This window comes from Neovison vison, chromosome 5 (assembly GCF_020171115.1).
Source record: "Neovison vison isolate M4711 chromosome 5, ASM_NN_V1, whole genome shotgun sequence".
Lineage (NCBI taxonomy): Eukaryota > Metazoa > Chordata > Mammalia > Carnivora > Mustelidae > Neogale > Neogale vison.
This window is the reverse complement of record NC_058095.1, coordinates 66,805,875-66,832,540: the sequence shown is the minus strand read 5'-3', so window position 1 is coordinate 66,832,540 and position 26,666 is coordinate 66,805,875. Positions and strand designations below refer to the sequence as shown.

At 41.6% G+C, this 26,666-nt stretch overlaps 1 protein-coding gene across 2 annotated transcripts in view; it reads right to left on the bottom strand.

Moving 5' to 3' along the window:
• LOC122906817 (serine/threonine-protein kinase ULK2) overlaps positions 1-26,666 on the bottom strand; it is a 100,802-nt gene that overhangs the window by 54,603 nt on the left and 19,533 nt on the right. For both annotated transcript variants that reach the window (XM_044249221.1, XM_044249222.1), the window contains exons 7-13: positions 25,694-25,767; positions 23,794-23,895; positions 22,583-22,641; positions 21,139-21,221; positions 17,334-17,381; positions 16,901-16,989; positions 4,527-4,698 (exon numbers count right to left, since the gene is read on the bottom strand). In XM_044249221.1, the coding sequence (XP_044105156.1) occupies positions 4,527-4,698; positions 16,901-16,989; positions 17,334-17,381; positions 21,139-21,221; positions 22,583-22,641; positions 23,794-23,895; positions 25,694-25,767 (627 nt within the window). The remainder of the gene's footprint in view (positions 1-4,526; positions 4,699-16,900; positions 16,990-17,333; positions 17,382-21,138; positions 21,222-22,582; positions 22,642-23,793; positions 23,896-25,693; positions 25,768-26,666) is intronic.

Genomic DNA, 26,666 nt, shown 5'->3' with positions numbered 1-26,666 from the left:
CTCTCTGTCAAATAAATAAATAATATCTTTAAAAAAAAAAAAGAAAAAAAAGTTAACTCAAAATGGGCCACAGACCTAAATATAAAAGAAAAAATAGCAAATATTGTAGAAGACAACATAACCTAGAGGACCCTGGGTATTGTGATACCAACACCAAACACGCAATCCGTGAAAGAAATTTATTTAATGTTTGAATTAATTATTAGTGATGAACTTACTGTGAAAGACCATATCAAGAAAATGGAATATAAGCTACAGACTGAACAAAGATATTTGCAAAAGACACATCTGATAAAGGACTGTTATCTCAAATACACAGAGAACTCTTAAGGCTCAACAAGATAACAAACAACCCAATTGAAAAATGGGCCAAAGATCTTAACAGACACCTCACCAAAGAAGTTATACAATGGTGAATAAGCACATGAAAAATGCTGAACATCAGATGTCATCAGAGAAATGCAAATAAAAACAAGACTCGACTGCACATCTACCAGAACAGCCCATCGCAGAGCACTGACATCACCAAATGCTGGTGAGGATGTGGAGCAACAGGAACTCCACTCATTGTTGGTGGGAATGCAAAATGGTACAACCACTTGGAAGAGTTTGGTGTTTTCTTACAAAACTAAACATTCTCTTACCATACCAGCCAGCAGTTATGCTCCTTGGTTTTTATCCAAAGGAGCTGCAAACTATGTCCACACAAAAACCTGCACACACATGTTTATAGTAGCTTTATTCTTAATTGTCAAAACTTGGAAGCAAAGTGTCCTTCAATAGGTAAATGGACAAACTGTGGTACAGAAATGTAGAGACAATAAAAAATACTGGTGGTTTCCGAGGGACAGGTGGGGAGCACAGAGGATTTTTAGGGCAGTAAAAATGCTTTGTATATTGGGGCACCTGGGTGGCTCAGTGGGTTAAAGCCTCTGCCTTCAGCTCAGGTCATGATCCCAGGGTCCTGGGATCGAGCCCCACATCGGGCTCTCTGCTCAGCAGGGAGCCTGCTTCCTCCTCTCTCTGACTGCCTCTCTGCCTACTTGTAATCTCTGTCTGTCAAATAAATAAATAAAATCTTTTTAAAAAATGCCTTGTATATTATAATAATGGATAAATGTCATTATACTGTCCCCCAACCCATAGAATGCTCAACATCAGGAATGAATTCTAAGTAGACTATGGACTTTGGGTGACTGTGATGTGTCAATGTAGGTTTATCCTCAGCAACACATGTACTGTTCTGGTGAGTGATGCTGAGAATGGGGAGGCAAGGGATATGTGGAAACTTGTACCTTCCTTTCAGTTTTGTCATAAACCTAAAACTGCCCTAAAAAAAAAAAAAAAATCTTTGGGGCACCTGGTTGGCTTGGTCGGTTGAGTATCCAACTCTTGATTTCAGCTTGGATCATGATCTCGGTCATGAAATCGAGCCCCATGTTGGGCTCAGTGCGGAGTCTCCTTGGGATTCCCTCTCTCTCCCTCCACTTGCTCTTACTCTCTCTAAATAAATAAAATGTTTTAAAAATATAAGCATGATGTATTTTACAATAACAAATTTTTAATAAAGAGAAGGGTGTGTGGACACCTGCCTTTGGCTCAGGTTGTGATCCCAGGGTCCCAGAATCCAGTTCTGCACTGGGTTCTTTGCTTGGCAAGGAGCCACTTCTCCCTCTGCCTGCCTCTCCCCCACTGCTCATGCTCTCACTCTCTTTTTCTCTTACAAATAAACAAAAAAAATCTTAAAAAAATATATATATATATAAAATTTTAAAAAGGGTTTGGCCAACTATAACAAATGCTGTAAATACATCAAAAAGCTGAAGACTGAGAAATAACCTGAGATTTGGAAGCACAGAGACCTTGACAGGAGTGGTTTTGGAAAAAAAATCATCAAATACAGTATTTACACAAGGAAAAAAAAACAAAGGTAACTAGAATAAGACAAAAGATGTGAATGTCCTTTATGTAGGAAAATATAAATATCTATATATCTATCAAAACACATTAAGGAAACCTAGATAAGTAGAGAAACGCATACTCTTTTTTTTATTATTTAAATTCGAGTTAGTTCATGTATAGTGTATTACTAGTTTCAGGGGGAAAATTTAGTGGCTTATCAGATGGATAAAAGACCCAGTACTCATTCTATCAAGTCCCTTCTTTAATGCCTGTCACCCAGTTACCCCACCCACCCACCCATCTCCCCTCCAGGAGCCCTTAGTTTGTTGTCTAGAGTTAAGAGTCTCTTATGGTTTGCCTCCCTGTTTTTATTTCATTTTTCCTTCTCTTCCCCTATGATTACCTGTGATTTTGTGAGAAACACATTTTCTTGATTTGGCAATTTAATATTGTAAAGATCATTAACTGTTCCTGCATAGGTCTTATAAAATCAACCAATCAAATACACATCAAAATCCCCAAATGTTTTTTTGTAGGATTTGTCAAGCTGAAATTGGACTACATGGGGATAAAAGTGGTCAAGAGTAGCCAGGGTGATTCCAAAGAATACTAAAATGCTCTCTACCATCACCCCCCCACCCCGCCACACACACACACACACACACACAAATTTAAAAATGATTATAATACAGACAAATAGACCAACAGAAAAGAACACCTTATAACAAACCCAATTCTTTATACAAACCTAACAGGACAAATCCAGCCTATCGACAGAGAAAGGACAGAATGTTCAATACTAAGATCCCTACCTTATTCCATCTACAAAAGTGAATTCCAGGTAAAGTTAAAGATTTAAAGATGAAAAAAAAATTCTTTAGAAGTCACCATTATTCCATTGGGGCAGCATGGCACAAACTACTGATTGCCTACAATTTGTTTGTACCAATATTTTATAGATCTGAAGTGGAAAATTTCTAGAGCATCCATGTGGAAGAAACTCTGAAACAAGGACATCTGTTACAATATACTTTGAACAGTGAAAAGATAGAAATTAAACAAAATCTTTAAAAAAAAAAAAGGGGGGGGGTGCGCCTGGGTGGATCAGTGGGTTAGGCCGCTGCCTTCGGCTCAGGTCATGATCTCAGGGTCCTGGGATCGAGTCCCGCACCGGGCTCTCTGCTCGGCAGGGAGCCTGCTTCCTCCTCTCTCTCTCTGCCTGCCTGTGATCTTTCTCTGTCAAATAAATAAACAAAATCTTTAAAAAAAAAAAAAAAGAAAAGATAGAAATTATCCAGGTCAACCTCAGCAAAAAATGGAAAAACGTGTGGTTGAGTTGTATTATAAAATATAGTTATACTGTAAATTTCAGATATTAAAATAAACTGCATACATATCTAGATATGTACGTAGGTACGTAACAAAAACATGAATAAAAAACCAAGCTATAGAAACGTTCCTTATACCATTTACTTAAAACTGTAAAAACACAAGAACACTGTACGTCATTTATAGATACAGGATATGCGGAAGTATAAAAAAAAATCTACAGTAAGAATTAACCTCTGGCAAGAGTGGAAAAAGGAAAAGGACTTTAGCTGTACCTATACAGCATTTTTTATCCTTAAGAAAAGACATCTAAAACAACATGGCTAAACACTGAAATAAATAAAATTAGAATGGGGGTGGATTTGCGTATCTGCTGTATTATTTCCTGCTTGAAATACTGCATAATTTTTAAAGTCTTAATTCCTTTTTTAAAATAGAAGGAAACCACCATATGTTGGATTTTTACAGGGAACTCCCAGCTGTCGGAGCACCGATGGTGAACCGCCCCACCTTCTCCTGCAGCCTTGTCCCTGGCTCCCCCTTCCCCAGTGGATACATCCCCAAAGCGCATGCTCTGGGGATGACGGCCTTCACACCTGGCATGATGCCTAACAATAGCAGCTGTGCCATTAGTATCTGACAAACTACTACACAGACCTCTGGACATGAATTTCTCCAACCTGCACATGGTCAACTTGATACTATTCAATTATTGAAGGAACCCAATTTCTAGTTTTTCTGATCCCGTTCCTTTACCACCAAACCACAGTTCCTTCTTTCTTGATGGTTTTCTCTAACTTCTTTTTTGTAGGTTTTCTGGTGCCCTTTACTGCTCCTCAGAGCCCTGACCGTATTTAGTCAACTTGGATTCTGCTTCCTTTATAAAAATTCTCCCCATTTATTTGTGAAACTCATTCCTGACCTCATGCCAGTCTCTTCTGAAGGGCATCCAGACTGGTTTTAAATTCCCTTGACTCTTAAGGTGGTTTTTGCAACAGAGGTCTTCCTTTAATTCTGCTGACTTTCCTATTTCTTTCTGTGTGGATACAAACAGAATTTGAGATCATTTCCTGCAAACTTCTCATCTACCTTCAGAATCCAAAGTTACTGCTTCATGGAAGATGACTGAGCAGATTTTAGAATGGTAGGTATATAGTTCTGGGAATTCACACAACTAAATAAAGTGCCCCTTTGAAAAGGTGCCCTGCACGAGAGAGCATGATATAAAGGTTAAAAATAAATGCTAGTCTAGTAAATTAAGAAATATAATGTGTACAAGTAGAAAAGATTCTCACATGAGTGGTCTGACGAGATGTTGTGTGGAACCAAAACAAAGTCATCCGTGTCACAAGAAGAGTTCTTGCTACTAGTACTGGCAGAATCTTTGGACACTTGTAGATAGTTGGGAGGACCCAATGGTGGGGAGGATAAGTTTTCTTCCTGAATATGCTGCATATCTGGAAGGGACTAAAATTAACAACATAAAATTAAAACTGGCCTAGTTATAAAATGCACGTCAGAATAGCCATTAGACTAAGGAATACTGTCTTCATAAAAGTGGGCATAAAGTTAATTCCATCTTAAAATTCTGGAAAAAAGAAATCTCTTTGGAAAATCTTTCCCTTAGAAAAGCACAGTTTAAAGTGTCTTCATATAAAGACTTCTATCATTTTTTTCCAAAAATGATACTTAGAAATATATCATACCACTTATCACGTACATGTCTCCCTCTCCTGAAATTTCTGAGGTTTGTTTTCATCATCTCAACATGCCCCGTTTTAGCTCTTGGCCTAGCAAAGCAGGTACTCAAAAACTATTCACTCGATGACTAAAACACTATGTCCAGGGACTTTAGACTAACAACATCCTGCACACATTTTAAAAAGTTTTAAACCTCCAGTGAAGAAAACATTATAAACAGGAAAGCAAGAGACCACGTTATGCAAAAAAGTGAATAGATCGATAAGGATAACTACGTTCAAGCCTAGAGATTTATGTTTGCTCACAGAAAGCAAGATCTGGAAAACCTTACAGGCTGTGGGTACATTCCTTTTGTTCTTCTTTTGTTAGGGGGAGGAGTGGGTTTGCAGGAGATAGGACAGGAAGGCAAGAAAAGCATATAAAAGGTATATAAGCAAATACACAGATGTAAGCAGTTGTATGTCCTGTGGCATTTGCCTAGTTCAAGGACTCAAGTGACACCTTTAATTAAATGTCTTGGTTACACAATAGTTTTCTGAAACAATGAACTTCCTAATTTATTATGTTAAGTCCTCTATGACCTTGTTTAACCTTCATTTCTAGTTAAGAAAAGGAAAAATACTACACAATGCCCTTTGATCTTAAACCCATGTCCTAAACACCCAATTCACTGCTAGGACTCCTTCGAATGTCAGTGTGCAATGAAATCTGTATCAGATCTCCTATCATGTGTGTGTGTGTGTGTGTGTGTGTGTGTGTGTGTGAGACGCACATGACATACAATACCCTCATCACTTTTTAAAGAGACCTTATGTGTCTAGGTAATAAAGGGAAGGGACGATGGAAAGACTAACATGACCAACCGTCTACCATGGACTCGACACCGCTGGGTGCTTTCCGTGTCTTACCTAACGCCCGTCCTGTTCTGAAACCCGTGTCATACATGGATACAAACAGACAGCTCAGAAGTTTAAGGAAATTTGCCCAAGATCACATAGCTAAAAAGTGCTCAAGCTGAGATGGGATTCCAAGCATCTAACTCCACAATTTCTCTCCAGTGGTTTAGGCAGGCCCTTTCTCAAGCTCTTCCATGCCTTTGTCAAACCGTCTGCAGCCACAGCATCTGAGTGGAAGGGATCTTCTCCCTGCCGGTCTCTCCACCCCGTGCTCTAAGTCCGGTCCCCTCCACCTCCTCAGAGGCCTGGACCAGCTCCCTCTGCCCCTTACGGTCTCACCCTCTCCCTTTCCTCTGGTTTTCTTCCCCTCTGTGCATAAACACATTCCATTTTCTCACACCTCAAATCCCTGCAGTCCTTTTAATCACCATCTTCTCTCACTTCTTTACTTTTTAACGATGTCTCTCGAAATTATCAATCTTCACTGACACAAGCTCCTCACCTCCTACGTATCGCTCAACCCACCATAACCCACTTTCTGCCTTCTCCTGTGCAGTCACACGGTCTTCACCAGGCTGGCCAGGCTTCCCCCTGCCATGTCGTGTTACCCTCACTCTGCTTCACCCGCGCTGCAGACCACTCGACGCTCAACCCCTTCATTCAGTGAACCGGCTTCTCCTCCCACTTCTTAGTCTGTTCTGTGGGTGCCTGCTTCTCTTCCATCCCTTAAAGGAGAGGGATGGAGTGTGGAGTTCCCCAAGGTGCCACTCCAGACCCTCTACGCCTCACATTTTTTAAAAACTCTGTTCAGTTAGCCGCTGCACCGTACGTAATCAGCGTCTGATGCGGTGTGCAGTGACTCACTGGTTACGTGGAACACCCAGTGCTCATCATGGCCCACACTCCTCACATCTTATACGCACCGCAGCGACCACTCTCACCCTCCAAGTATCCCCTCACCTCTGCGGCCTAGATCTCTCCAGTGAGCACTGGACTAACTCACTACCTTTCTGCTCCAAAGCGTTGCTCCCCGCGCTCCCTGCCGGAGTGACCTCACCATCATCCATCCATTCGGTCTCCTGTTCAAGCAGCTCCAAGCTTGGTGAACTCTACCTTTCTCTTACCTGGCCCCCACCTTCCCTGCAGCTCAGGCCCTCGTTCTCAGAAAAAGAAAAAACAAAACAAGAAAGGTGTAACAGTCTGTGGGTTCTCCGTGCTCTAACAGAGCGACCACTCTACTCTCTACTGCTCTCAAGCCCCAGCTTCCACCCTGCGGCGGCTCACAGCACACCTCCACCTAAAAGCACTCTGACGGCTTCCACAGCCAAATCCCGTCAAGAGACAGCAGCCCCCTGCCTCTCTAGCTGCACCTGCCCCTCCGCATGCCACCAGTGCTCTGCATCCCCCAGCCTGGACTGCTCTGAGGAGCCTTGTCCACAGAACTTCCAGCAATGATGGAGACTGTCTACATCTGAGCGCACGGTGTGCTGGCGACCCCCTAGCCACAGACAGCTATTAAACACTTGAAATGTGGCTAGACTAAGGAACAAAATGTTAAATTTCACTTAATTTTAACAAATTTAAGTAGGCCGAGAGAGGCTCCAGGGTTCCTTCAGGGCGTCATGCTTCCGGAACTTCATGAATGGGAATTCTTCTGCCTATAATACCATTCTTTTACTAATTCACCTTGCTAGGTCTTTCTTCAAAAGTCAGCCTAATGCCCTCCCCTGAGCAGCCTTCCTGAGTTCTTGCTCTGATTTCATGCTCCCCATACATGTTCCCAGACAATAATGAGACACACACATAAGCTTCCAACAGGGGTTGCTTTATCTACCTCGTCCCCACACAACTAAATTCAAAGCTCCTTAATGTAAGGGACCTGGTCGTTTCATTCATTAGTATCAACCAGAACCTTACACAGACTAGGTGTTTAATAAATGTTATGAAACCAAGAAACATGATCTAAACAGCATTTAACTTATAGCCACTATCGTAACTAAAAGACTGACTTGGATTTTTTTTTTCCTTTCAAGATTTCTCTGGAATCAAGTAGCAGCTGGGTATTTGTGTGAGAACGTAAAAAGAGAATGTTGTATGTGCATGCCTGTGTGTATCAACCCTCCACATGAGTCTACTCCAGCCGTAGGAAGAGAGGGGAGGCATGCATAAAACCATCTTATTTTTGGCAGTTTACATTAAAAGCAAGGCCTATTAAACCATCTCATTTCTCACTATCTGGAAATTATACAGAAACATTCTGGATTTCCTTTTACTCCTCAGCTTTCCTTTTTCCCTTTTTATTTTCATTTCAAGCTGCCTTTTTTTTTTCTTTTGAAACACAGTGTGGAGCCCCACATGGATCTTGAACTCACGACCCTGAGACCAAGCCCTGGGTTGAGATCAAGAGTTAGATGCCTTATGGACTGAGCCACCCAGGTGCCCAACCATTAGCTTTTAATAAAAGCCTTCTAAAAATGGTTTTCCCACCAAAGTTTCTAGCATCTAAATATGCTTCCTCTCTCTCCCTGGCATGTCCTCACCTCTCTTAGCTCTCCATCTCTTGGCCAGCAGCCTGAGCCGAGCTCCGAGCGCTCTCCCCTTCAATGCTGCCCCACACAACAGAAAACCCCAACTGGCTCTCGCCAGTCAAAGCAATCTCCAATTCAATGAACCTCCTACTGAACCCCCTCTTTCTCATTCCTTGGTCATCATACAAACAGGCTCCTCTCTTCTTGCTCTCTCCCACATCTTCTCATAATTAGATTCTTCTCTGTGGTTCCTTTCTCAAGCATCAACTTCGCTTTTCACGTCTCACACCGCATCAAATATAGACTTCATAATAATAGCTACAATTTGGGAGGAGGAGTCAAGATGGCGGAGAAGTAGCAGGCTGAGACTACCTCAGCTAGCAGGAGATCAGCTAGAGAGCTTATCTAAAGATTGCAAACACCTGCAAATCCATCGGCAGATCGAAGAGAAGAAGAACAGCAATTCTAGAAACAGAAAAACAACCACTTTCTGAAAGGTAGGACTGGCGGAGAAGTGAATCCAAAGCGACGGGAAGATAGACCCCGGGGGGGAGGGGCCGGCTCCCGGCAAGCGGCGGAGCAACGAAGCACAGAATCAGGACTTTTAAAAGTCTGTTCCGCTGAGGGACATCGCTCCGGAGGCTAAACCGGGGCGAAGCCCACACGGGGTCGGCGTGACCTCAGGTCCCGCGGGGTCACAGAAGGATCGGGGGTGTCTGAGTGTCGCAAAGCTTGTGGATATTGGAACGGGAAAGCCGGCTGCAGAGACAGAGCCGACAGTAAGCTCGCAGCTCGGAGTTGCCTTGAACCGGTCGCAAGCTCGGTGAGCTCGGAGCGCGGCCGGAGGTTAGGCAGACGCGAGTTACCAGGAGCAGTTCGCTGAGGGCGCACAGGGGAGCGGGGCCCTGGGCTCTCGGCTCCTCCGGGCCGGAGACCAGGAGGCCGCCATTTGTATTCCCGTCCTCCGGAACTCTACGGAAAGCGCTCAGGGAACAAAAGCTCCTGAAAGCAAAGCCGAGCAGATCACTCAGCCCCGGCCCCTGGTAAGGGCGGTGTAATTCCGCCTAGGGCAAAGACACTTGAGAGTCACTACACCAGGCCCCTCCCCCAGAAGATCAACAAGAAATCCAGGCAAGACCAAGTTCACCTACCAAGGAGTGCAGTTTCAATACCAAGGAGAGAGCAGCAGAATTCCAGAGGAGGAGAAAACAAACCACGGAACTCATGGCTTTCTGCCGGTGATTTTTTTGTCTTGCAGTTAATTTATTTTTTTTTTTCTTTTTCATTTTTTTCTCTTCTTCTGCTAAAATTTTTTATAATTTTACCCTTTTCTTTTTTAACGTTTTTTAACTAGATTATCTAATATACATATATTTTGCTTTTTTATACTTTTCTTTATTCATTTTCTTTTTTTTTAATTCTTTTTTTTTCTTTCTTTCTTTTTGAACCTCTTTTTATCCCCAAATCAGAAGAGATCCTAATCTCTTCAATCTTTTTTTTTCTTAACTCTTTTTTAAATTCTTGATTGAATTTTTAATTCAATCTCTTTTTTTTAATTCTTTTTTTCTTTTTTTCTTTCTTTCTTTTTGAACCTCTTTTTATCCCCAAATCAGAAGAGATCCCAAACAGAAGAGATTGGGAGATCCCAATCAGAAGAGATTGGGAGATCCCAATCAAAGGAGATCCCAATCAGAGGAGATCCCTCACCCAATCGTGAGGGGGGAGAAATCCCCCCGCATGATTTGGGATCTCTTCTGATTTGGTTAAAGCATATTTTCCTGGGATTGTTGCCACCCTTTTAGTATTTTACTTGCTCCCTCATATACTCTTAGCTGGACAAAATGACAAGGCGGAAAAATTCACAACAAAAAAAAGAACAAGAGGCAGTACCGAAGGCTAGGGACCTAATCAATACAGACATTGGTAATATGTCAGATCTAGAGTTCAAAATGACAATTCTCAAGGTTATAGCCGGGCTTGAAAAAGGCATGGAAGATATTAGAGAAACCCTCTCCAGAGATATAAAAGCCCTTTCTGGAGAAATAAAAGAACTAAAATCTAACCAAGTTGAAATCAAAAAGGCTATTAATGAAGTCCAATCAAAAATGGAGGCTCTCACTGCTAGGATAAATGAGGCAGAAGAAAGAATTAGCGATATAGAAGACCAAATGACAGAGAATAAAGAAGCTGAGCAAAAGAGGGACAAACAGCTACTGGACCATGAGGGGAGAATTCGAGAGATAAGTGACACCATAAGACGAAACAACATTAGAATAATTGGGATTCCAGAAGAAGAAGAAAGAGAGAGGGGAGCAGAAGGTATACTGGAGAGAATTATTGGGGAGAATTTCCCCAATATGGCAAAGGGAACGAGCATCAAAATTCAGGAGGTTCAGAGAACGCCCCTCAAAATCAATAAGAATAGGCCCACACCCCGTCACCTAATAGTAAAACTTACAAGCCTTAGTGACAAAGAGAAAATCTTGAAAGCAGCCCGGGAAAAGAAGTCTGTAACATACAATGGTAAAAGTATTAGATTGGCAGCTGACTTATCCACAGAGACCTGGCAGGCCAGAAAGAGCTGGCATGACATTTTCAGAGCACTAAACGAGAAAAACATGCAGCCAAGAATACTATATCCAGCTAGGCTATCATTGAAAATAGAAGGAGAGATTAAAAGCTTCCAGGACAAACAAAAACTGAAAGAATTTGCAAACACCAAACCAGCTCTACAGGAAATACTGAAAGGGGTCCTCTAAGCAAAGAGAGAGCCTACAAGTGGTAGATCAGAAAGGAACAGAGACAATATACAGTAACAGTCACCTTACAGGCAATACAATGGCACTAAAATCATATCTCTCAATAGTTACCCTGAATGTTAATGGGCTAAATGCCCCAATCAAAAGACACAGGGTATCAGAATGGATAAAAAAACAAAACCCATCTATATGTTGCCTCCAAGAAACTCATTTTAAACCCGAAGACACCTCCAGACTTAAAGTGAGGGGGTGGAAAAGAATTTACCATGCTAATGGACATCAGAAAAAAGCAGGAGTGGCAATCCTTATATCAGATCAATTAGATTTTAAGCCAAAGACTATAATAAGAGATGAGGAAGGACACTATATCATACTCAAAGGGTCTGTCCAACAAGAAGATCTAACAATTTTAAATATCTATGCCCCCAACGTGGGCGCAGCCAACTATATAAACCAATTAATAACAAAATCAAAGAAACACATCAACAATAATACAATAATAGTAGGGGACTTTAACACTCCCCTCACTGAAATGGACAGATCATCCAAGCAAAAGATCAACAGGGAAATAAAGGCCTTAAATGATACACTGGATGAGATGGACATCACAGATATATTCACAACATTTCATCCCAAAGCAACAGAATACACATTCTTCTCTAGTGCACATGGAACATTCTCCAGAATAGATCACATCCTCGGTCCTAAATCAGGACTCAACCGGTATCAAAAGATTGGGATCATTCCCTGCATATTTTCAGACCACAATGCTCTGAAGCTAGAACTCAACCACAAGATGAAGTTTGGAAAGAACCCAAATACATGGAGACTAAACAGCATCCTTCTAAAGAATGAATGGGTCAACCGGGAAATTAAAGAAGAATTGAAAAAAATCATGGAAACAAATGATAATGAAAATACAACGGTTCAAAATCTGTGGGACACAACAAAGGCAGTCCTGAGAGGAAAATATATAGCGGTACAAGCTTTTCTCAAGAAACAAGAAAGGTCTCAGGTACACAACCTAACCCTACACCTAAAGGAGCTGGAGAAAGAACAAGAAAGAAACCCTAAGCCCAGCAGGAGAAGAGAAATCATAAAGATCAGAGCAGAAATCAATGAAATAGAAACCAAAAAAACAATAGAACAAATCAACCAAACTAGGAGCTGGTTCTTTGAAAGAATTAATAAAATTGATAAACCCTTGGCCAGACTTATCAAAAAGAAAAGAGAAAGGACCCAAATAAATAAAATCATGAATGAAAGAGGAGAGATCACAACTAACACCAAAGAAATACAAACTATTATAAGAACATACTATGAGCAACTCTACGCCAACAAATTTGACAATCTGGAAGAAATGGATGCATTCCTAGAAACATATAAACTACCAAAATTGAACCAGGAAGAAATAGAAAGCCTGAACAGACCCATAACCAGTAAGGAGATTGAAACAGTCATTAAAAATCTCCAAACAAACAAAAGCCCAGGGCCAGATGGCTTCCCGGGGGAATTCTACCAAACATTTAAAGAAGAACTAATTCCTATTCTCCTGAAACTGTTCCAAAAAATAGAAATGGAAGGAAAACTCCCAAACTCATTTTATGAGGCCAGCATCACCTTGATCCCCAAACCAGACAAGGATCCCATCAAAAAAGAGAGCTATAGACCAATATCCTTGATGAACACAGATGTGAAAATTCTCACCAAAATACTAGCCAATAGGATTCAACAGTACATTAAAAGGATTATTCACCACGACCAAGTGGGATTTATCCCAGGGCTGCAAGGTTGGTTCAACATCCGCAAATCAGTCAATGTGATACAACACATCAATAAAAGAAAGAACAAGAACCATATGATACTCTCAATAGATGCTGAAAAAGCATTTGACAAAGTACAGCATCCCTTCCTGATCAAAACCCTTCAAAGTGTAGGGATAGAGGGCACATACCTCAATATCATCAAAGCCATCTATGAAAAACCCACTGCAAATATCATTCTCAATGGAGAAAAACTGAAAGCTTTTCCACTAAGGTCAGGAACACGGCAGGGATGTCCATTATCACCACTGCTATTCAACATAGTACTAGAAGTCCTAGCCTCAGCAATCAGACAACAAAAGGAAATTAAAGGCATCCAAATCGGCAAAGAAGAAGTCAAATTATCACTCTTCGCGGATGATATGATACTCTATGTGGAAAACCCAAAAGACTCCACTCCAAAACTGCTAGAACTTATACAGGAATTCAGTAAAGTGTCAGGATATAAGATCAATGCACAGAAATCAGTTGCATTTCTCTACACCAACAACAAGACAGAAGAAAGAGAAATTAAGGAGTCAATCCCATTTACAATTGCACCCCAAACCATAAGATACCTAGGAATAAACCTAACCAAAGAGCCTAAGAATCTATACTCAGAAAACTATAAAGTACTCATGAAAGAAATTGAGGAAGACACAAAGAAATGGAAAAATGTTCCATGCTCCTGGATTGGAAGAATAAATATTGTGAAAATGTCTATGTTACCTAGAGCAATCTACACATTTAATGCAATTCCTATCAAAGTACCATCCATCTTCTTCAAAGAAATGGAACAAATAATTTTAAAATTTATATGGAACCAGAAAAGACCTCGAATAGCCAAAGGGATATTGAAAAACAAAGCCAAAGTTGGTGGCATCACAATTCCGGACTTCAAGCTTTATTACAAAGCTGTCATCATCAAGACAGCATGGTACTGGCACAAAAACAGACACATAGACCAATGGAACAGAATAGAGAGCCCAGAAATAGACCCTCAACTCTATGGTCAACTAATCTTCGACAAAGCAGGAAAGAATGTCCAATGGAAAAAAGACAGCCTCTTCAATAAATGGTGTTGGGAAAATTGGACAGCCACGTGCAGAAAAATGAAATTGGACCATTTCCTTACACCACACACAAAAATAGATTCAAAATGGATGAAGGACCTCAATGTTGGAAAGGAATCCATCAAAATCCTTGAGGAGAACACAGGCAGCAACCTCTTCGACCTCAGCCGCAGTAACATCTTCCTAGGAACATCGCCAAAGGCAAGGGAAGCAAGGGCAAAAATGAACTTTTGGGATTTCATCAAAATCAAAAGCTTTTGCACAGCAAAGGAAACAGTTAACAAAACCAAAAGACAACTGACAGAATGGGAGAAGATATTTGCAAACGACATATCAGATAAAGGACTAGTGTCCAAAATCTATAAAGAACTTAACAAACTCAACACCCAAAGAACAAATAATCCAATCAAGAAATGGGCAGAGGACATGAACAGACGTTTCTGCAAAGAAGACATCCAGATGGCCAACAGACACATGAAAAAGTGCTCCATATCACTCGGCATCAGGGAAATACAAATCAAAACCACAATGAGATATCACCTCACACCAGTCAGAATGGCTAAAATCAACAAGTCAGGAAATGACAGATGCTGGCGAGGATGCGGAGAAAGGGGAACCCTCCTACACTGTTGGTGGGAATGCAAGCTGGTGCAACCACTCTGGAAAACAGCATGGAGGTTCCTCAAAATGTTGAAAATAGAACTGCCCTATGACCCAGCAATTGCACTACTGGGAATTTACCCTAAAGATACAAACGTAGTGATCCAAAGGGGCACGTGCACCCGAATGTTTATAGCAGCAATGTCCACAATAGCCAAACTATGGAAAGAAGCTAGATGTCCATCAACAGATGAATGGATCAAGAAGATGTGGTATATATACACAATGGAATACTATGCAGCCATCAAAAGAAACGAAATCTTGCCATTTGCGACAACATGGATGGAACTAGAGCGTATCATGCTTAGCGAAATAAGTCAAGCGGAGAAAGACAACTATCATATGATCTCCCTGATATGAGGGAGTGGTGATGCAACATGGGGGCTTAAGTGGGTAGGAGAAGAATCCATGAAACAAGATGGGATAGGGAGGGAGAGAAACCATAAGTGACTCTTAATCTCACGAAACAAACTGTGGGTTGCTGGGGGGAGGGGGGTTGGGAGAAGGGGGGTAGGGTTATGGACATTGGGGAGGGTATGTGCTTTTGGGTAAATTGGAAGGGGAGATGAACCATGAGAGACTATGGACTCTGAAAAACAATCTGAGGGGTTTGAAGTGGCGGGGGGGTGGGAGGTTGGGGTACCAGGTGGTGGGTATTATAGAGGGCACAGCTTGCATGGAGCACTGGGTGTGGTGAAAAAATAATGAATACTGTTTTTCTGAAAATAAATAAATTGGAAAAAAAAAAAAAAAAAAATAATAGCTACAATTTGTCAAGCACGCCCAAGGCTGCTGTTCATGAAGCCTACCTTACAGAGGAGGGGGCCCCGGCTCTGCACTGGAGCTGAGCTGCTCCAGGTGAAGCATGAGCCAGCGGCCTGGCCAGTGCTGAGGCCAGATGGGCCTGACCCCAAATAAAGCCAACGGTCTCTCCATGCCAGTACACTTCCTCCACGTTTCTCCCCAGTCACTCCAAATCCAGTGTTTTCTAATATTCCAGACTGAAGCAGGAAATCCACAACACTTTTTTTCCCCTCTTAGCTTTTTAAACAAAATTTAGGGGAATATAATGTCTTATTATCCCATCTGCTTTTTCTAACTTGGTTTAAGTCTGGAGGGTTAGGCAAAAAGGGGTTTTTTTTTGTCTGTTTGCAATCGGCTTCTTCAGCATCTGCCTTAGCCATGGGCTGTTAGGTTTTCCTTGAAAACAATAGGCTAACAGCAGTTGCCACTTACTGAGTACTGTGTACTAGACATTATAGTAAAGTGCTTTTGCTCATTTACACTTAAAAGAACCTATGAAATAGGTCAATTACACTCGCTTTCCCTAGGAGAAACAGGCTCAAAGAGATTAAGTCATTTGACCTGGCTAATGCGGCAAGTATGGGGTGCAGAAGCTCCGGAATCCCATGTTCTTAAACCTCTAAGGCGAACCCACTAATTACACAATCACTTCCTCTTATGACTGCCCCACCCTCCACCGGCAGAATTCAAGAAATTCACGTCTGCCAGGCTAATCTGGAAAACAGTCACCAGAGCTGACACAAGAGCCCTTGGAACTTCAGCTGATGCGAAAGCCTCAAGGTCACAGCCCAGGGCAAGGAGTGGGGGAAGGGTCGGAAGACGGCAGAGTGAAACCCTGGGAGCACAGAGCAGAAATTCTCAGGATCTAGAAGTAGCACTTGGGCTGGAGGGAAAAGAGCCACAGAGAAGATGGCCTGGGAAGCCCAGGGGAGGAAGGGGCTGGGGTGGAGCAAGTCCTGAAGGGCTGGGAAACGGCATTCAGGGAACGGAAGTGTGAGGAATGTGGCTCCGAGGTCACTCACCACCAATGGAAATTCTACGTACAATAAATATCCAGACTGATGCGATGATAGTTGGAGAAAATGAAGTTACTACCTCCCTGCCTCTGATGGGTACTCTGCAGCTGTCATCCTTTCCAACCCACGGGGCATCAAAAGTTCCGTACGATACTGGCTGTTGAGAGGAAAATGGCCCGGGGGGGGGGGTGACATTTCTTGCTGAAGCTTACACAGCTACAGAGGGCAGAGTGCAAATCTAAGTCCATCTGACTCAACAATAATGTTCTCTGTCCAAAGCTCAGCAGTAGCACTGGAATGGGCACGTCAGAATGTAAGTTCTAGTAAACACTGCACATCAGAAGGGAATCCACAATGTATCCCAGGCTCCCTTAGGGACAGAAGCAATAGCACTCACTCTGTAATTATAGTTAATAAAACCAAAACTTACCGGTGGAGAGGCAAAGCGACAGGATGGAGAGCTGCCACAGGAGCTCCCAGAGACGGAGCCAGCATACACGGGCACTGGAACTGGGCAGGCTGGGGGGAGAAACACAGGTGAAGAGAGATGTGCGCTGCAGAGACTTACACAGCTCGCCTAAGAGAAAACCTGTCAAAACGACGACATCGCTGTGCTGACCAGATTCATTTACCTACTTATTACAGCTCCTGTGGGTAAAACTAAACCTGCAGCAATTACTACAACTATTTCAACTGGGACTTGGGGGAAAAAAATGACTGGAATTCAATAAATAAAGCTCAATGAAATCTTGAGAAGCACAATCAAAAATTAATTTGTGACACAAAATACTAATTTTTCCTTTAAGTCTGTCTGCCTTCACTCTTCAAGCAAAAATGCAAAAGAAAAAAAAAAGGGTACTCACATTTTTTCACTGGAACTTGTTCAAGAAAAGGATGGCTAAAAAATGCTTCTGTAATGAAAAAGGAGAATGCAACCCTTAAGCTCAGGTTGAGTAGCAGACGGGTTAATCTTGTTGATGATGTATTTAACAGTGTTGAGATCATAAATAATTATTATTAACTTCTTTATGTAGCCTCCATCTCCTTCCACTGTAGAAGCCTATGATTTTTATAAATAATCTATAAAAATTATCAGATTATAAATAAATCTTAATCCACGAAAAATTTAAAATAATAATTGTGAGTTTTGCAAACACGCATTACCAACGCGGCAGGCTCCACAAAAGCAGACATGTTCGGGGACCTGCGCTGTCCTCCTGAGGGGGGCAGGGGGCTGTGAGCAGGCCCCCCAAAGTGTATACGGAAGCATGGCTGGGGTTAACTGTCCTAGAGGCAATCCAGGCAGCTGATTTATATAATAAATCCCATCCTTCTATCCCATTTTTTTTTTTTTTTAGTATATGTGCTGCCGAAGCGAGGACCCAACCTTCTATCCCAAAAGAGATATTCCTGCAGCTGGTTTCACATTTTTTTTTAAAATCTGTAAGTCTGATTTAATTTCTTTGGCTGTCTACCAAGGATAAAACCTACATAATAAGCCTGCTAATTAAAGGTAAATAAGTCAGGAGGACATGGCCGTTCATTATTTTACTTTAGCTTCCTGTGTGTTTAAAATATTTCATTAATTCTTTAAAAACCCATAAAGCTAATCTCCTGTCCCAGACCTGTATGCTAGTAAATCTCACAGAGCAGGCAAGGAGGGCACCGTGACACCAGCATGGGATTTAAATGAGGAGGTACAAGATCAGGAAAAGCTTAACTCAGGGTCAGTCTAGCGTATCTTCCACTCTGAAGGGCCCTGGGGGTCTTACTGAAATAAGGCACCAAAAGCCACTCAGTGTAAATATCAGTTGCAAGACTTGCTAAGGAATAGAAATGTGGAGGGTTTTGAAGAAAAATATATTTTCTACCAGAGACAATTTTTGGAACAAAAATTACTATACATATACATAAATTCTGGTTTGACATATAAGATTTTTAATGCTAATTTTTACAATGAACATCATAGGGATGAAACAGAAAAGAACTGAATGTAAATGCTCTGAAACCACATCTCAAATCCATTGCTATGGCAGGGAAAATATACAAATACTTCATATATAATCTAGTATTTTAAAACTATTATTTATGAGTATATTGTTTCAGTATTGACCCCTATTTCTCATGGTTACAGAGCAACTCTCAATTTAATTTCTCCCCCTGAAAGATAAAAATATTTACCAAGTCCATTTGGTGAAATTTAGTTCCAACTTTACAAATCTTTAAGAAAATACATGTTCAGACTATTTCACCTTGTCCCCTATATGGAAACTTCCAGAGCTATTGTCTACTGAGGACATTTGCTAGGACAACAAACTGAGTGCTTCACATACCAGTTTATTTAATCCTCACAAACTTAACATACAGGATTATCTTCCTTTTACAGACAAGGATAAAGTGCATAAAGGCCATGTATCTTCTCCAACGTCAAAGCTAGCAAGCTGAGGGATGAGAATTCAAACCCTGGTCTGTCTTATCCAGGAACCTATATGGACTTCCATAACACACATGAAGAGAACAAAACTCTGGACTAAAGTTTTGCAAATCTCTATTAATATTACAACTAATTACTACAGGAAAAATCAAACACTTTTTTTTTTCTTTCTAAAAATGTCAAGACCAAGGTTAATTTAAAAAGCATTTTCACTGAACATGTCTTATGGCTTTTCTGGTCTGAAATTTAAGTCATGCTGTTTTTACATATGACTGCTAAGAGTAAGATCGAAAAGAACAATCTTTTACATGAGATTGATAAAAACAAGTTAACAAACTGCCCCCAAAGAGGAGCTGAGACCCAGACAATTTCAGGGGAAAATGTTCTTTCAAAGCCTTCCAAGACTGGACAATCCCTATAGTATTAAGCATTCCTAGACTGTGTAAAGTTAAAATACTTAGAAATTTTTAGCTTTAGGGGCACCTCGGTGGCTCAGTGGATTAAAGCCTCTGCCTTTGGCTCAGGTCATGATCCCAGGGTCCTGGGATTGAGCCCCACATTGGGCTCTCTACTCAGTGGGGAGCCTGCTTCCCCCTCTCTCTCTGTCTGCCTCTCTGCCTACTTGTGACCTCTCTCTGTCAAATAAATAAATAAAATCTTAAAAAAAAAAAAAAAAGAAAGAAATGTTTAGCTTTAAATGATTATATTATAAGAAGAAGAAAGGCTCAATATCAGTGATATGGCTTTAACCTTCAGAATGTAAAAATCTGAACTCATGGCCTTGAGGAGCACCCAGAGCCCATTCTCCCACAGCCCTCACACTGCCGTGAAAACCAAACTGCCACGGAGCGGCCCCTGCCTGTCTCCTGAAACCCCATCTTCGAGGCCAGGGACTTTCCACGAGGATTCTGGAGTGTTTCTCCTCCTTTGCCTCCTCCCAGATCTCTGAAATATATCCCCAGCCTAGACCTCTCCTCTGGACTCCAAATGCCCTTTGGGCATCTGCATCCCTCCGTTAAATGTGTGTCTTCAGTTTAACAGATCCAAGCTGAACCTCTGATTTGCCCCAGAGCCTACTCTGGCCACAGAGCCTCAAGCATGTCTGTAACAAACAACTCGATTCCTTCACGCACCCAGGCCAGACACCCTGGAGTCATCTTTGAGTCTTCTCTCTCTTACACCCCACATCCAATTCATCTGTAAATACTATGGTCTCTACCTCCAAAAACATGCAGAATTCAAGGGACTCCCGACCACTTCCATGGCTGTTATTCCAGCCTACGTCCCTTCATCTCTCACTGGGGTAACTGATGTAGTCCCCAGATTGGTCCCCGGGCTCCTGTCCTCACCACCCCGCTTCACAGTCTGTTGGCAACAAGCAACCAGAATGATCCTTTCTAAGATTTTTTTTTTTTTTGAAGATTTTTATTTATTTGTCAGAGAGAGCGAGCACAGGCGGACAGAATGGCAGGCAGAGGCAGAGGGAGAAACAGGCTCCCCGCCAAGCAAGGAGCCCGACGTGGGACTCGATCCCAGGACGCTGGGATCATGACCCGAGCCGAAGGCAGCCGCCCAACCAACTGAGCCACCCAGGCGTCCCCAGAATGATCCTTTCTAAAACATCGGTCAGATCCTATTACTCCTGAGCTCACACTCTCCCCAACACACTTTGAGCAAAAGCCCACGTCTTTTAACTGGTCTTCTAACTGTTCCTCCAGCTGACACGGCATTCCCAGCCCTGGGCATTTGTACTGGCTGTTCATTCCACCTGGCAAGCTCTTCCCATAGACATGCACACCGCCCACTGTCTCACTATCCTGCTGTCCATCAATCAAGTCTTTATTCAAAGACCACTTCCTCAGAAGGGGTTCATGGAATTTAAACTTTCAATCCCTCCCCCATGGGCATTTCCCTTCCCTCATTTTTCTCACAGCACTTATCACCTTCTTTATGGTGCATTGATTAAACTTTACCCTTTGTTTGCCTCTCCTGCACGAGAATATGTGCTATGTGATGACAGGGATTTTCTTTATTAACTCTACCCCCTGTATCTAGAACATAGAGAGCACTCAATAAATATTTACAAAATAAGGGAAGAAAAAAGATGGAGAGAAAGAAAGAAACTGACTTGAATTTTCTCCTGAAAACTCTATAGTATCTTTTTTAAAATAACTTTTTGGGAGATACACAAAAATCAAATTAGAAAGCACACAGAATTTGAAAATATTACTTACCAAAGTCCATTCTATCTTTCTGGTTTCTCTGAAGCAAACCCAAGAGGAGATTAGCCAAGTAAGGTGATGTTTCTCTGGGAATACTGGGGGAAAGGAAGAAAAAGACTCTTAAGTGGTGAGTTTATACAGGTTAAACACACAACTTTCGCCTTCACGATGGTAAGTGAAAATGTATACGTAGATTCACAAACACACCTTAAACCAAGAAGATCATGGTAAAGCCTCATTCCTTCCAGAAGAAAAAGAAAACAAAACAACTAAAGAGAAAAAAAAAGCAACTGCCTTTGAGAAAGGGAATCCATTCGGGAGGTTCCTGCATTGTGTTTATTGATATTATCTGAGTATGTGCAGGCATAAAGCACTTCAGAAGCAAAATCAGCCTGGCACTCATATTTGCCAGAACTCTCTATTAGAAGAAGAGCCACCTCCCATTGTCTGGAAAAAGGCACAGCTCCAATTCGAGTGAGAAATAATACAGCTTCCTAAAATCCACTAAGAAAAAGACAAACCAATAGAAATATGAGTAATAGGACCATGCAATTCACAGAATAAAAACTACAAAAGGACATGAGACAAATGAAAGAGCACCAACTTTACTAGTAAAGAGAACAATGCAAATTAAAGAGCCAATTGGTCCCCTTCTGTTTGTGAGGCACCTGCTGTGATAACATCCCGTGTTGGTGAAACCATGGGGAAACAAGCACTCTGTAGCGGTGCTGCATTAGCTAATTGGGAGAGCATCCCTCGTGGTCTCCTAATTCCATGTCCAGGAGTCTATCCTAAAGAAATACACAGGACTGTACACCAACACACACACACACACACACACACACACACACACACACACACTTCACTCAACACTGTTTGGAGTAACCAAAAAATGAAAACAAGGATCTGATTAAACAAAATATGAAACATTTAGCCATGAAACTCTATGAACCGTTAAAAAGAATGAAGTAGTTCTCTATATCCTGACGCTAACTGGTGTCCATGATACACTGTACAGCAAAATAAAGTTGCAGAACAATTTGCCAAGTATGATGCAATTGTATGAAACGTGTACATGTACATATCTACAGGAGGTACAGAGCCAGCCCATGTCATCCTGGAGAGCAGGGAAGATGGAGGGAGGGACTGACCGCCTAGTTCACGCACATCTGTTCTGTTTGTGTCTCCCTTCCCCCCAAGAACATGTAAAACTTCTGTGTGTGTGTGTGGTTTTTTTTTTCCTTTTAAATATACTTTACATTTTAAAAAGGAAAAAAAAATGGCACAGCACTATCAAGGCACCTGTGATGCACCAGTAATTTTCAGATTTCTGGTTAAAATGAATGTTCACCCATTACTGTCAACTGAAGAAAGATTCAAGACTGGAAACTGGTAACACGAGTTCAAACAATGCTGCATTCACAGACAGTAAAACCCAGCGTAACCAAACACGTACCTAGGCATTAAGCTCCTGTTTTTTTCATAAAACATCCTGAGGTCTTGAGGACTATTGGCCTGTTTAAAAAAACAAAAAACAAAAACAACAAGGTTTTATTCTCTAGACAATGGGGGCAGAAAGTTCAAATCATGAGATCCATGCTCAAATGCTTGCTATAAAGCACATATTCTGAACCTGAAAGTCCTGGGTTGCAGAAGGGGCCACAGATGGGCACCAGGAACTTAAAAACCTCTGGAACTTTGTGCGAATTCTGCCTATCTGGACTTAGGGTATCTTTGCCGAGGTCAGTCTCCCAGAGGAGCCCGAAACTTAGGAAGAGTTCAGAACTACTACTCTGGAGGTCACCCTGCCAGCCCAACACCTACATTTTTATTGTGTAAAATCAGGGTATATTTTCTCTTAGGACTGCCAAGGGCACAAGGAAGGGAAAGAAACAAACAGCTGCCTCTCAGTCCCTCCTCAACAGCAGATGCTGCCCTCCCACACAGTAAGAGCTGCAGCATTAGTGGCGCCCCACCCACCCCACCTGCCCCTATGCTGCCCCTCTGTACCCAACGGGGCTGAGAGGGTAAGTGTCTAAACCAGGCGGGGCACTGATTTTACATCCTCTTTTACTCTGTTCACTCTGTTCCAGTTTTCAGGTTCAGAAAAACCTCTCTGTAACTGGGCAGTATGAACTCATCACGATTAGTTCTGGAGGGCCTCTTTCTGACAGGATGTGAGGGGAGTGGAGAAGAGGGAAGAATAACTCCAAATAATGTCCACCAAAACTAAACCATCAGCCTTCTCTCACCCAGCAGTGCCAGGACCAGGAAACTGGAGGCGGTTTCGGCTCATCTTCCGAGACCAGGCCTTGCCCTCATGTGGAGTGCAGGGCCTCCCACACCCAGGTAAGCAGGAAGCATGGAACATCACTGTTAACACCACTTCCCACCAGGATGTCAATCCTGTCCCTGGCTAGTTGTCATCAGCCTGGGAAACATAAAGCGAGCTTTATGCCCAGACCAACGACAAAGGGGGGGCAGATAAAAAAAGGAAAAGCAAAAGATGTTCTGGCTCACTATAGCAGTTTCTGCCTGTAACAAAATCAAAACAAGTCACAAGGGAACCAAAAGCACCGTTTTCAAAGTATTCCCTGTTTTCTAAGTCAAAGGCAACTGCAAAATGAGAAGATCCCAAAACTGAGCACAGATATAAAGTCAGGCTACCTGAAAAGGTGGTTTTCCAACTAGGCATTGATATATCACTGTTCCTATGCTCCACAGGTCTGCCTTAGCATCATAATGTTGAGACATAATAACTTCAGGAGCCTGGGGATAAAAACATACCAGACACATGCATGATGTTATTTATCTTACTAATATTGATAAATTAACTGGTAAAGTTCACGCTCCTAACAAATGCTAAAATGAGATCACACTACGACACTTCCCTAATCAGGTGATCCTGCTGTGAGCTTAAACCACATTCGTACACTGGGATTTACTGGTAAATCTCAAAAACAACACTGCATGAAAAGAAGCAATTTATAGAAACAAACATTTCTATGTATTACTATGGGACAGCAATGCAGTAAGAGTATTAAGGTTATAATTAAAATACACACCAGCTACAACACAGAGGTGACTTCTGGGGTAGAAGAGTGGGATGTGGGAAGAGGGAAAGATTTAAAGGACTTGGGCTGTTGCTGAAATATTTTACTTCTTTCTTGGGAGGAAAAAAAAGATCAAGGCACATATGGCAAAATGTTACCTTTGTTAAAAATGGACAATGAGTACACAAGTGTTTGCTGTATTACTCCCTGTTTTTCCACTCATTTGAAAGCTTTTAAAATAATACACAAACTATGATGAAAATACAGTAAGGACTGTCTTAAAAGCAAAGGGATTTGTCTTCTCTGCTGCTTTGTTACAGCTCTCTTCCCACCTCTTACTGGATGCTGCTTCTTAAAAATGCCAGTAATCTGGACAAACATTAAACAGAAATGTCAAACACACTCAAAGCCAGGGAAACTTTATTTTCCATTTGTACCATTTTTAGCTGTCATCCCTGGTAAGCTTCTCACTGACTTAGATCAGAGGAAATCCTTACTGAACATAAGCCCATTTTACATTTAGAACTGAGACAGGTACATGCATTTACTTGGCAGAATTCTGAAGCTCCAGAATTAAGCTACTTCCAGGCCTGATGCTTCCCACTGGTCCGGAATCTTCATAGCCTTCCCTTTTCAGACATAACAACATCCGTACGGAAGGATGAAGTCGGAACTACAATTTTTCAGCTTTACCTCTAACACTAACTGAAATCTTCTATGACCCAGGGATCTTGTCAAGAGAAACAACATGAAAAGATGAGCATGTTCACCCTGAAGATGAGGAAATGCCCAAGAGGGGTTTTTTTGTTGTTGTTGTTTTCTCTAATATCATACACCAAGTACAGCATGACCACGCTTCGTCAATCTGTATTTTCAATTTACTCTAACAAGGAATTTTTTACCACTAATAATTAGTTTTTTTAAAAACTTAAGCTAAAAGAACTCCATGCTGGGTGTGAAGCCTACTTAAAAAATATATATATATATCAGCTAATGGGTAAAAGTGACCTTTATAGTCCACTATTTTAAAGCAAAAGATGGGGACGCCTGGGTGGCGCAGTTGGTTGGACGACTGCCTCCGGCTCAGGGCGTGATCCTGGAGTCCCGGGATCGAGTCCCACATCGGGCTCCCAGCTCCATGGGGAGTCTGCTTCGCTCTCTGACCTTCTCCTCGCTCATTCTCTCTCTCACTGTCTCTCTCTCTCAAATAAATAAAATAATAAAAAAAATAAAAATAAAAAATAAAGCAAAAGATGACTTAAAGCATTATCAGTAATACAATCACTGTTAGTAATACAACAGTTTAGGCTACACATAAAATCACACCTGAACTAGAAACCAGCATCATACTTAAAATCCAAGTGTTAATGGCACCATACACAGGCAAGGACAAAAAAAACTCACTCACATTCACAGACCTGTACCCCTGGGGATAAAAATACATTATATGTTTATAAAAAAATAAAAAATTAAACTAAATTAAATTAAATTAAAAAAAAAAAAAACTCACTCACCATGTACATTGGGGACCCACACAGTGTTGCAGCCATCATGTTACTCTGCAGGTAACGGGCAAACCCAAAATCCGCTAGTCCACAAAATAAAAGGGAGAAAAACAAAACATACCTTTACTCACACTTCACATAGATCATACCTTCAAGACACAAGAGGGCACAAAGGAACAGTGAGAAATTTGTAGCTTATTGGGTAAGCCTGCCTGCCAAGGAAGAAAATTTCTATCTCAGTTTCAACAAGCTAAGAACGGGAAGTGATCACCAACTGTACAAGTCCCTGCTCTGCCGGTATCGTACTCAGGGAGCGAGCACCAAGCTTTGTGAGAGAAAACGCTAATTGTAATAAACAATTCATTAATACTGCTCTAAGTATCAGTGCCAGGTGGAGAATTAGAACTTCTTTTTTTCCCTTCTCCAGATCCAGATGTAAAATACATAAAATCAGAAACTTCCTTATTTTTTTAAAGATTTTATTTGAGAGAGAGAGAAAGAAAGAGAGAGAGAGAGAATGAGCTGGGAGAGGGAGAAGCAGACTCCCAGCTGAACAGGAAGCCCAGCGCAGGGCTCCATCCTTGGACCCCAGGATCATGACCCAAGCCAAAGGCAGACACCCAACCAACTGAGCCACCCAAGTACCTCCGGAAATTTCTTTCCATACTGGTTAAAAAAAAAAAATTCTAAGCACACAAAGAAAAGCTTAAAAAAATACCTAGGATTACAAATTGCTTCAAATAATTATTAAAAAGAAAGAAAGAAAGATCGATCTAAATGGTCTCTCAGATCCCTTGTGTTACAATTCCATGAGCTGTGAAGAGCCCGGTTTCTTCAACTGCATCTACGATGACCATACATCAGCTTCCCTCTGATGAGAAGCAGAACAGCGTTTAGTGCTGGGAGGTGCTTGGAGTTCCTAACATGGGCCCCTCAATTCTGAGACTAGGGATAGGCTGCCAGTAATGTACAGGGTTCCCAT